The following is a 12715-nucleotide window of genomic DNA, read 5'->3' as shown; positions in this document are numbered from 1 at the left end:
ACCAGCTGAGCCACAAGGGAAACTTTCACCCTTGCTAAGTCGCTTCAGTCGTGTCCGACTCTGTGCGACCCCAGAGACGGCAGCCCACCAGGCTCCCCCGTCCCTGGGACTCTCCAGGCAAGAACACTGGAGTGGGTTGCCATTTCCTTCTCCAATGCATGAAAGTGAAAAGTGAAGGGGAAGTCGCTCAGTCATGTCTGACTCTTAGCAACCCCATGGACTGCAGCCTACCAGGCTCCTCCATCCATGGGATTTTCCAGGCAAGAGTACTGGAGTGGGGTGCCACTGCCTTCTCCGACTTTCACCCTTAGATAGTCCCAAACCCATGAGATTACTGTAATTGTTGTTACCCTCCTTTAAATGCCAAAGAAACACAGAGACTCAGAGAGGTTAAGTGACCACAGCTGGAAAGTAAATTCAGATTTTTTACATCATTCCTTCGAGTCATGTTTCTAAATATTTAACAAATTAATCTTTACTAATGTATTTGTGTACTCGACTATTCTCCTCTATAATTTTGACATTAACTGGCATTTTAAAGAAATATTTCTTAATCCAAAAGAGTAATCCTTTTTTAAAAAAAAAAAAACTAATTGGTTGGGTTAATATTCCTTACTGATTTAACATGATGAACCAGAATAAGAAAGAAGAAAAAGTAACTATGCATAGAACCTGAGGCCCCTGCTACTTACAGGTACACACCAGATGCATTCCCCTTTTTTTGACAGCACATAGGAGTCCTGGCCTGCCATTTTCCCTCAATCTAATATTTAGAGGAAATACATAGCTTTCTGGTTATTCTCTCTAATCTGTCGACTTGAAATTCAATTGTGAAGGAAGTTGACTCTAATGTACTTTCCCCTGGAAGGGTCCGGAGAAAGAGAAGCCACTGATATGTTTCTTAATCTAAGCTAATGCCTTAACCATTTTACCTACTTCACCATGTCGGAAGGAAACAAGTCTCCAACCAAGAAACTGCTACCAATAAGCCCTGAAACCGATGACACTTGTCCAGATCCTGCTCTTCCGTGACGGAGCCCCCACTTCAGTTCATCCCGGCTCACATCTCCCAGACTCTGGTCCTGATTCCACAGATCTGGGAGTGGGCGAAGGGATAGAAGACTAAGGCTGAGATCAATCCACTTCGCCCCCCACAACCACTTCCTGCCTGCCCGAGGAACCGGGACAGTAGGCATCCCTCCTCGCCCGCAAAGGAGGGCTTCTAAGAGTAGCTCCTGTCAGGTTAAGATGCCGAGAGAGCTGAGGAAAAGCTAAGAGGCAGAGGGGCCGTGGCGAGGGACTTGACTAGTTCACAGTTGCTTCACTTACCTGCTCTCTTGTGGAATCGCTATTAAGTTTTGTCCTGTTTTGTAGCTTTCCAAATTTGATTTTAATCAGTTCACTTAGAGGCATTTAGACCCTGAAAAACTAATTGGAAATAATGAAATCAACAAAGAGCCCATTTATAACTGGGAATGCTACACGCATCCATGATTCCCCAGGACCCAGAGCATCAATGTTTCCCACCTGGTGCTCCTTGTTCGCCACCACCAGGTTCTTGGAAACCTGATGAGAGGGCTGCTTGGTAATTTCTCAGTCAGAGGCAACGCCCAGGACTAAGCAACCAGGATCCCCCTTGGACAGTGTTTAGTGAACATGGAAATTCTAACACGTTCTCTTTTGTCCCCCAACCCTGGTTGATTGCATATGTTACTCTTCGGTCTTCTGGCTATAACTAACTAGAACATGATTAGGGCAGTAGGTAGGTAAGTAAGGGTGATTAGGATTAGCAGTAAGTACTCGTCAGAGGTCTGGATTCATCTTTTGTCTTCCATTTCCACAGATATCTCATCTCCTCCTTCTGAGGAGCCCTCCCTTGAGAGCCTACAACTCTCTCTACACCCACACCCGACCCCAGCCCCTCTAGACTCCATGCTAGGTCAGTGATGTTAGGTCAGGAGATAATTTTGAGATATCACACTCATCACCCACTCTTCCTTCTTATAGTCCCAGATTTTGCTGGATTAGAATCATGGGGGTTGGTATTACAAAATCAAAAGATCACGAGCCCAATTTCCCTATTCCTAGCAGGACAGGAGAGATTTTATTGATTTTTTTTTCCTTTTTTTACAAATGAGGCATTTCAGACCCCGCTATTCATATATTTCAATGATTTACCAAGATCCCACACAAAGTGCTGGCATGAGGACAGAGCGCACCCCTGCTGTGTACCTGCTAGACTGTATTCTTTTGATTGTAACACATGATTTGGTCCATTTTCCAGCTCAGTGGCATCACCAGATCCCACCACCCATGACCGTCCGGCCCAGTGGCAGTCGCTATGGATCCCTCACCAGTAAAGGACTTGACATTTTCTCTGCTTTCTCCTCCATGGAAAGCACGATGGTGTATTCCTGCTCTTCTCGGAGTGTAGTGGAGAGTGATGAACTTTAAGAATGTCTGGATGCCTGCTGTGTAAGGGGGCAGACTGTGGAGGGGGAAGGAGGACAAACCAGATAAGGTGGTTTCCAATCAACCGGATTTGAGTAAGTTTCCATGCTGCCGGACTTGTGGCAAGGAGAGCTTTGAGTAAGTCAGCTGGGGACTCCTGCATCTCTCCTGGGAGAGATGGAGGGCTGTACCTTTTAAGATTCCAACAAAATGAGAAGATAATATGGATGAACCAAAGATATAACGCAGATGCTGTCCACTGCTTTGGGAAAAAGTTAGCATGCTCCTCTGCCCTCTGCTGTGTTAGGGGTGTTCAGGCCCTCCTAAGAGCAATGAGGGGCCAGATGCTTGGGCTGAAAGGAGTTAGACAGTAGTGACCATAGGTATCCTAACTCACCAAACAATGCAAAGGGAAAAGGCAAGGGGGTCGGGGGGAGGTGGTGTCCATCACCTTTCACTGATTGCATTCATAGCAGAAGTTTTGGATTCATTAAATCAGCTTCTACTTAGCACTAGGAGACTGTGCTATACAACTCACATACGTAGAGAAGCACTTTTGATGTGCTTATCCTGGGTATATTGAGCCACATGATAAAGTGCCAAAATGTGCCTGAGATACCAAAAAAAAAAAAAAAAAAATCACTGAATGCTCAATATTGCACAGTGCACTTATTCTATAGCCAAAATAGGGACCCACCAGCCTGCCTGCACCATTTTCTTTTGAATATGATGGTGAGTGGTTTTTCTCTCTGAATATATACATAGATTCTATAACTAAAGTGTTGTTAATAAACCAACCAGAAGGAAATCTTCTGCGGGGTCACTTTTAAAACTACTAGCTTCAGTTGCCACTTGCAAAACTATACAGGCATCATCATCATCTGCCCATAGAATAATGACTCTCCTGTTTCTCCCCTCGTCCCCCAAAGTCTGCACATCTATGAAGCAATGAGAAAGGAAAAAATGCAAACAAGGAGAGGAGGTGATGAGAGAATGGTTTTTGTTGTTTCATTTCCCCGAGCAAAGCAGTGGTTGTGGAAGGAGAGGTCTTTAATAGTTGTGAACTGCTTTGAAATCATTAGTCAAATTGCATTTTCTATTCAGAAAATACTATGCTAACTGAAGAAGTGGGAAGGAAAAGGAATGTGCCTCTTTATTCTAACTCACCAATTCAGAATTTGCCTCTCCACTTAAGGAATATTTAGACTTACATTCACTGTGATAGCCCAGTGCCTAGAAGATTGCTTAGCACAAAATAGATCTTTGATAAATATTCATTGAATGAATGAATTTTACATTAGAGAAATCTACAATGCATGAACCAGTCAAAACATTGCCCTAGGGATGGTCGTCATGGCACAGTCTGCTCCAGATTCACTAGGGAAATGATTTGGAGTATCTGTTAGCAACTCCCTGTGCCCAAGTCTTTGGTGTTCTCTGAGCCAGACACCCTCAGCTGGCATCTTACTCAAGTGAACAAATAGTAATTGCTTAGAAAGGCTTGAAATTTCCTTCACTTTAAGGCAAAGATTTCCAGTATAAAAATAAATTCATTCACTCAAAAAATATTTTGTGTGTCTACTCTGTATAAAATGCTATGCTAGAGATTGTGGGCCATACACAAATATGATAAGACACAGTACCTGCCTGCAGAAAGCTTAGAATCTAGCGGGAAAGGTAAGATAAAAGGCATGTCAAGTTCTGCTCTTTGGAGCAAAAATCCTTTTGTCAAACGGAATTTTCTAGTGCTCTTCATCCTACATTTTTCATGACTCTAAAAATCATCTAATTATTTTCAATCTTAATTTCTAAATAAATACCATAGGTTAATTCTTAAGAAATAAAGATTTCAGCCAGTTATTTAGCAGAATTATTAGATTTTTCTCCCTTTCTTATGTATGTGGGAACAATAGTAAAGGTATAGGCAACTGCAATGATATAGAATGCATTTCATACAGAATGCATCTTAGAATACATTGTTTCCATATTGGCTTCTATTATCAAATTTCTTTATGACCAAAGAGAACTTTATAAGTTCAGGATTGCTTCTCCACAATTGGACACCCAACCTCCTCATCACATCTATTAATGTAAACTCTAGACAGTTCTCCCATAAGAGGATATATTCTTCATTTCTGGGTATATGTCTTAGCTTTCTCAAGATTTTAGGATAAATATTCTATTTAACCACTAGATGGCACTGTTGAGCCTAAACTATAACAAGCTTTAAAATTCCTCGAATTTTAACTTTTGGATTATGTTACAGCAAAGTTTCTCAACCTCGACACTGTTGACACTTAGGGCCAGATAATTAGTTGTTGTTGGGGAATCCTCTGCTCACTGTAGGATGTTTAGCAGCATCCGTGGCCTCTACCCACTGGATGTCAGTAGTAGAGCAGCCACTCCCCAAGTTGTGGCCACCGAAAATGTCCTCAGATATTGCCTTGTTATCTAGGAGGCAGGATCCCCTTTGTTAAGAACTACTGTGTTGAACAAATCCAAATTCTACTGGAATTCAGTTACAATAAGGAATACTTATATAAGAAATTTCAGTTCTGCTGAGTAAGTTTGGACTCAACATATCCAAAATCAGATTCATGGTCTTCCCTTTTATAAACCATTCATCATCCTAGTTTAATTATTTCTATTAGGGGCACCATCACAGTCCTAGTAATCCAAATGGAGTATTTAAATCATTTTTTGTTTCTTCTATCTGATCAATTGACAAATCATATTAACTCTAACTCTTATTTCTTTTATATTCAGGCCTTCCTTTCATCCCCCTTGTGGTTCCCAGCTCAGGCTTTCATTACTTTCTTAATTTCCCTCAATACTTCTGACTTTAACCATAATAAGAGACTTCTAACTGGTCTTCCTGCCTCTAGTCCTGCTTTTTATCCCCACTCAAGTCTAGCCCTGATCTCAGCATCAGACCATTCTTCCTAAAGTACTGTTTTATCTGGGCTTCCCAGGTGGCTCAGCGGTAAAGAATCTAACAGCCAATGCAGGAGACACAGGTTCGATCCCTGAGTCAGGAAGATCCCCTGGAGAAGGGAATGGCAACCCCTGCCAGTATTCTTGCCTGGGAAATCCCATGGACAGAGGAGTCTGGTAGGCCGCATCCCATGGGGTCACAAGAGTTGGACACAACTTAGCATGCACTGCTTCATTCATAACATTCCTCTAATTTTTGGACCCCAAGAGATTCCCTGGAGCCAACCCAGGCCAGCTGTTCTGCCCATGCAATTCAAGCCTTGCTCCAATATGATCCCAAAGCTTTTCATCCATTACTCAGAAAACACACCCAGTGCACCAGTAAAATTAACACAGGCCCCTGCTTTCCACCCATATGGCTCTTTTCTGCCTCCACCTGGAACGCTTTCTCCCCAATCCCGATGAAAATCTTACCTATTGCTTAAAGGCCATCTCAAAGGCTACTTTACTGCCTCTATGAAATATTTTCCTGGTGTCCCCCCAACCACCCCAGAAAAATACAGTTGACTTTATTTGAAATCTTATAGCAAATTTCTTGAGTCTGGAAAAAGAGATTAGTTTGTATAGAACTTTGTATAAAACACAGCTTCTATATACCTGCCTGTCAGTCTCGCCTGCACTAGATTTTAGCTACTTGTTGGTATGGACTGTGTCAAAAGTTTGCCATGGCAAAATGTTGCCTTATACAGAGTAGGCACTTAATAAATATTTATTGATCTAAATTGAACTTTAAATTTCTATGCAAGTCAATAGGTTTCTATATAAAATGAAGTCAGTCTACAGCAGTGGTTCTTAACTTTGACTGCATATTAGAATCTCCTGGGGAGCTTTTAAAAATCCCAAAATGTCCTTCCCTGGAGATCCAGTGGCTAAGACTCTGAGCTCCCAATGCAAGCAGCAGGGGTTTGATCCCTGGTCAGGGAACTAGATCCCACAAGCCTCAACTAATACCCAGTGCAGTCAAATAAATAAATATTTGAAAAAATAAATCCCAATATCCAAGCCACAACCCCAATCAGTAAGTCATAAGTTCTGGGGTTCTGGCATTGGAATCAGTATGTTTAAAGCTTCCCAGGTGATTCCAGTGAGCAAGTGAGATTGAGAAGAGTCATTTTATTATCATGGCTTGATCACAGAACTTACCCTAGAAGGTCGGAAGGGATGCAAATAGCATAGGCTATGGTGTTGGTGTCAGTGAAGAATGCACTTCCTCCCTTTTGCACGTGCAATGCCTGCCTGGAAAGCAGAAATAAACATGCACTTTGGCCTCATTAGACCCTACTGTCTTGCACTACACTCGTTGGACATGTAGCATTCATGAAGCCCTAAATCTGCAAAAATGGACCAGGGAAAGTTGGGACAATTCTTCTGGCCCTTTCTTCAAAAAGCTATGCCGATCCCGTAAGCTCCCTTCTAACCAAACAAGTGAAGGACTTTTCCTAACTTGGTGAGTCATGGAAATGGGGATGAGAAGGATAATGGAGAAGAAAACACACCATTAAACCTGAACTGCCAAGCAACTAACAAAAAAAGACGACTTCCTCCTCCATTTTTGTGTTCATGATACGTCCAAGCTACACTGTCTATGGTCCCTTCTACATCTATCCCCCATTCTGTGTTTTTCTCCAAGACGCCCTGTGTCCCCTGTTCTGTAATACCCTAGGCTGTAACCCACCCCTCCTTTCCCCTTTCCCAGCATGCTTCGTGCTCCGCAATGACCTAATTGCTGCCCCCATGTATCTTGGCTTGGTGTTCAAAAGAAACCAGTCCAAACTGAACAAATCTTGAATGCCTGAGGGCCTTTTAAATTCATGGCGGTGCTGCACCTTTAAAAGCAGTTGCTTTCTTACTCCCATCAACTTCTGATATTAATAGAAATGCAGGCAAAAGGGAAAAAATCAGGTTGGGAGGGGAGGTCTTAAAAACTGAATCCGACACCCAAATTATTCTGGTTGATCAGACTCCTCCTGTCCTCTTCCTCCCCACAAAACTCCCAAAAAACCTTTGAAACTGAGATCCTGGCCTGAGTCTGTGAGTATGTGGGCTATGTATAATTTGGTGGTAAACTCAAAGGCAAATTTACTCATAATGACCTTTATTCAAGGTCTCTTCCCAGGTAACCTGGACTCAAAGCATTTCCAATGATGGTCGAGTTGAAAATCAGTGTGCCTCACCAGGAAGATGAACAGTTACTTAGATTGCAATAGAGCTTGTCGAAGTCCTTTTCACCACTAATTGCCTTGCCTTGTTTTAAGTGGATCAATATTTCAGAAAGTTAATTACTGAAGCATTGCTGGAAGAATGCCTAGCATCTTCTAAACTTTGACAATGCAGTGGTCATCAGTATGCTAAAAAAAAAAAGTTGCTACTACCATGTTTTTTAAAAATCTGTGCGATGCAAAAAAAATGCGTATTTGTTAAAAATATGTTTGCCTCTTTTTTCTGTCTAATTACATTAGTTAGCATACTTGGTGTTGTAAAACCATAAACATGATGTTTTTTTGTTAATATGTAAATAATGGCCACTTCAAACGCAATAGCCTTGAAATTGCAAGAAATAGAGAAAGAACTCACTTTTCAATCCTCTGAGAATTGTGCCATAAATGCTGAGAGTAAGCATAAAGAAAATGGCTGTACTGTAGAGGCATATTCGCTAATTTGCTAGAAGATTTAACATACAAGTGAGTAGAAAATGTTCCCCTACTAATAAAAATTAAAATATTTCAACATTATTTGACAATAAATATTTGAAGGTTGAAATACATAAACATTTTTCTTTAAAATGCAGAAAACAGTGCTAGTTTCCAGGTTTATCAATTGTTTTTTAATGATTAAGCTGATTTTTTAATATACAAATATTCAATACTTAAAAGTGATTTTTAAGTTATTCAATTGTATAAATTATTCAAATTCTTTGCGACCCCATGGACTGTAGCCTATCAGGATCCTCTGTCCATGGGATTTTCCAGGCAAGAGTGCTGGAGTGGATTGCCATTTCCTTCTCCAGGGGATCTTCTCAACCCAGGAATTGAACACCGGTCTCCCGCATTGCAGGCAGACGCTTTACTGTCTGAGCCACCAGGGAAGTCATAAATTATTCAAATTGAAAAAATTACCACATATGCTATAACCTGGTCAGATATCCCTAGAGGAACAGAAAGGTAACTGGGTTTTAATCTTCCTAAAACATCCAGCAAACCCAATAAATCTCTCATAGAATGTTTTTTACTCTCTAAGATAAAACTTCATTCTACCTCCTAATTGAAAATAGAGACACATTAAAATGAGACTTAAAGATGTGAAAGATGGGGTTCGGGGGGTGGTTTGACCAGTTTCAACTGGAAATTAATGGAGTTATAAGTATAGTTTTCTTACAATAAGAAGTACTTTAGTACCCACTAAGAAACATGAATGATTTCACATAGTATGGTAAGAAAGAATTGTTTGATGTTCCAAAATTCCAAAGAACTTGATATTTCTACACAGATTCATTGAGTTACCTGCAAACTGGAGGCTGATTCTTGTAATTTCTCCACAATTAGTGGTGTAAGAATCCAGTGAAATATGTTCTAGTACTGCCCATAGCAGTCACTACCAAAAGATTACTAAATGTATGTGCACACAGTATAAACGATTTTACTGTGTATTTTAAGGAGAGTTAAAGTCCCGAAATAATTCCAATGAAATAATTTCAGCGCAACTGTATTTTTTTTTAATGCACACTGGTAAATTAACTTTTACTTAGTATTGTTTTTAGAGATACTGTATCTTTTCTGATTAAATTTCACTTATTTTTTCCAAGCTTTAGCATTTTTCATGACCTACTCTCCTCTCTCATTACCTTCTTGTCAAGATAAAAATCTGTAAAATATTTAATAGCATCCAGAGAGCGCCTTATTTCTAGGAATTCTCAGGGGAATTCCAAGGGCTTTTTAAGCATTCAGGTAAATTTCAGACATGTTTTCTAACTTTTCTATAACTCTGGATTTTGTTTCTTTATTTGTAAAATAAAACATTCGAGGCTTTCCCAGGATGAAGGGTAAGATAAATAAATAAATATTTATGAAGAGTTTACTGCACAGACCCTTTTAAAAAGTGATAGCAGGGGTTTCTTCATTCCAGATAAAATGGTAAGAATATTTTTCTCCAAAGTAAGTAGTTGATTTGTTTTAAAAGTTCACATTTCTTCCCTATCCCACCATGTCGTTTCCTTAGAAGGGTACTACATACACTATGGGGGAACTGCCTCTTCCAAGATTCTATGCAGTTGAAAAAAAATCTGGAGAAAAATCAAATAAATTCAAGAAATATCCCAGCTGCTTTCTATAGGCAGATTCAAGGGAAATTAATTTCAACACAACCTAAGGAACTCTGACTCCTGCATCTATGACTGAAGCTAGTGGAAATAATGGCTCCGCAGTGCACGGAGAAATAGTAAGAGAGTTCCTGTATTCCTTTCTGGCTCAAGGAGTTCAGGAAAACTCTGTTATACTGTTCTAGGCTCTAATGAAGAAACGTTCCATACTGGCACGTCATTGGCCTTATGTTAAATGAATCAACCTGAGGATAACAGATAGATAAGGACCCTCAAAAATGAGCATAACCTTTGGTCTCTGTTTTCAAATTCTTAGCTCCATCAAGCCCCAAACAACCCTCATGATTCATTGTAACCATGAGGACTGACAAAGGATGTACTCTATGGGAGTGTGCGCGCGCACAAATACTCACACACACACACACACACACAGCTAACAATTCAATCATGGTCAAGTGACACACATCTTATCTTTTCCTTTCTCTTCCTGTATGATGACTTCTTCTAACCTAAAAATACACCAGGCCCCAGAAGGCTCACAAACATGCTATGCTTCCATCTCAGGAAGCTTGAGTCAACTTAATTTCTAAAGTACTTTTTTGGTTATTGAAATCCTAATGGAAAAACTATTATAGTAAACATTTTGAAACGTGTGAACTATATAAACTGTATATTTTGCCTCTATTACTAGAAAGCAATGAATGGATCTTGGCTTTTATTCCTTTCCTCTGCATCATGCATGTTGGGTATTCTTTGGAACTGAAAACCAGTGTTCACTTAAGCCAAAATGTTTGTGAGCATTCACTGTCTTTGTCCAGAAGTATACGGTACTCTATCTGGGTAGGCCACATCATCTCCATGCCACCCATTGCTGTTTTCTAGTTGTGCTTTCTTGAAGATTTGAGAGGATTGTGTTTTGCTTGGAAACTTTGCAATTAGAAAACAAAGAAAAATTAAAAACCAGTATTTCATTCAACCTGGATGGTACCAGTATTTAATTCAAACTGGATGTTTTAAAAACCAATTTAGAGAATGTGATGGACTGTTTCTTTATTCATTAAATAAAATTTTATTTATTCTCAGTTAGTTACTGGGTTTGTTTTGGGTTGTGCTTTGGTTCCAGTCTTCGTATGTGAGATGGGTAAGTTCTTCCTCTCAGTAGTTTTTTTTCAGCTTGAGTATTTTGGGGGACTCACTGCCAGTTTGAAATAGCAATCCAAAAGTCCTGTGTTCATTCAATAAAACACTCATTAAGCCTGCACCATCTAGTATATTCATGACCAGAGAAGGGAATGGGTATACATGTGAAAAGGCTGGTCATGTAATTATGTGCTTTGAAATTTCTTTTACCCACAGGTAGCAAAAAGGGATATCTTTAGTGAAACCTAACCAGAGAGCAGAGCCAAAATGAGTCCAAAACAACACTTTGCTTTTACTATAAGACCAAAATTAAGTGAGCTGAGCTTTAACTGTTGAATCCTGCAGCCACAACCCAAAGACATCCCATCTGGCTCATATCCAGCGGAAATTTTAGACCTTCATTAATATAAAGGTCACCTCATTAGGAAATTGGCTGTAGCTAGATGTTAAGAAAGCCTAATCCTTCTTAAGATCTATAAATACAAAGAATGCTACATCAATATAATCAGTTTTGAGTAATGAGTTTAATGGTGTCATAGTACATATTGTTTAATTAAGCAATTCTCAACCCCATTAGCCAGTTAGACTCACTGGGAGAATACTGAAAAAAAATATCTAGGCCTCACCTCAGAACAATTAACTCAGTTCTTGAACTGGGGGCCTGAGAATTGGTATATTTTTCAAGATTCCCCACGTGATTCTACTGAGCAGGCTGGGCTGAGAACCACTAGCTTGGATGGCCCTCCCCATCTTGATAGCCCTGTTCATTTGTATATGGTTCTTCAAGACTTCTGACCCTGGTGTCTGGCCTCAACTTGTAGCTAGCTCCTAGGGAAAGCCCACATAAAATAACTAAAGGAATTCAAACGATGCCTGGGAGTGGGTCTTCTTTTATTATTTAATGTCTCTCTTAGGAGCTCTTATGGCACATATCATTGATACTTCATATCATTGAAGCATTCAGCTAAACCCTGTTTAGGGCTACTTACTGATTAGTACATGTATGTTCTTGACTGCCTACTCAAGGACAAAGATGATGCTCGGTAAGCCAGGGTATAAATAGAGGCTTGATAATGTATGGTGATTTATTGAGGAAAGGGGTCATGGATTAAAGAATATTTTTAAATTTCAATATGTTCTGTTATCAAACTACAAAGAACATAGATTTTCAAAGGTGAGACAATATAGTATATTGCAGCAACTAGGACATCCCTGGTGGCTCAGTGGTAAAGAATCCGCCTGTCAGTTCTGCTGCTGCTGCTGCTAAGTCACTTCAGTCGTGTCCGACTCTGTGCGACCCCATGGCAGCCCACCAGGCTCCTCCGTCCATGGGGTTTTCCAGGCAAGAGTACTGGAGTGGGGTGCCATCGCCTTCTCCGGCCTGTCAGTTCAGGAGACACAGATTCAGTCCCTGGGTTGAGAAGATCCCCTGGAAGAGGAAATGGCAACCCACTCCAGAATTCTTGCCTGGGAAATTCCATGGACAGAGGAGCCTGGTGGGCTACAGCCCATGAGATCACAAAAAAGTCAGACACAACTTAGCGACTAAACAACAAAAGCAACTTTTAGGTTGCTTGGTAATTTAAATTCTATTATGTATAATAATATATGAACTTTAAGTTCAAAAATATTTTAATTTGTTTTATCCAAGCTCCTAATCCATAAGCCACAACAGCTTCCTCAACATACAGTTTGAAGAGTTTTACCAAAGATTGCATTTGATCACTGAGACCCATTTACTCTTCCTTCAACTGTCTTTCAGGAAAAAAAAAAAAAGTACATCAAGTACTAGGAAATCTTAGGAATTTGCTAAGA

The 12715-nt window shown here is 40.1% G+C and overlaps 2 protein-coding genes across 16 annotated transcripts in view; one reads left to right on the top strand and one right to left on the bottom strand.

Moving 5' to 3' along the window:
- The window catches only part of LOC147343021 (uncharacterized), a 46889-nt gene extending 40162 nt beyond the window's left edge, over nucleotides 1-6727 (bottom strand). For 2 of the 7 annotated variants that reach the window (XR_015157110.1, XM_086382759.1), the window contains exons 1-2: nucleotides 6589-6727; nucleotides 1330-1428 (exon numbers count right to left, since the gene is read on the bottom strand). Coding sequence is in view for 4 of the 7 variants with exons in the window: in XM_086382759.1 (XP_086238885.1) it covers nucleotides 1330-1413 (84 nt within the window). In the remaining 3 variants the exon portion in view is untranslated. The other 5 variants (XM_086382758.1, XR_015157109.1, XR_015157108.1 and 2 more) reach the window with 5 other exon arrangements.
- Nucleotides 1-10846, top strand: part of MYPN (myopalladin) — a 114747-nt gene extending 103901 nt beyond the window's left edge. For all 9 annotated transcript variants that reach the window (XM_086382720.1, XM_086382714.1, XM_086382719.1 and 6 more), the window contains one exon: nucleotides 2285-10846. In XM_086382720.1, coding sequence (XP_086238846.1) covers nucleotides 2285-2454 — 170 coding nt within the window. In that variant the 3' untranslated portion in view covers nucleotides 2455-10846. The remainder of the gene's footprint in view (nucleotides 1-2284) is intronic.
- Nucleotides 10847-12715: the final 1869 nt, after the last annotated feature.

The sequence above is a fragment of the Bos grunniens genome, chromosome 28 (assembly GCF_055505025.1).
Source record: "Bos grunniens cultivar Pamir isolate PY7600 chromosome 28, Bosgru_T2T1.0, whole genome shotgun sequence".
Classification (NCBI taxonomy): domain Eukaryota; kingdom Metazoa; phylum Chordata; class Mammalia; order Artiodactyla; family Bovidae; genus Bos; species Bos grunniens.
The sequence above is the reverse complement of the archived record's forward strand: the minus strand, read 5'-3'. Positions and strand labels throughout refer to the sequence as shown.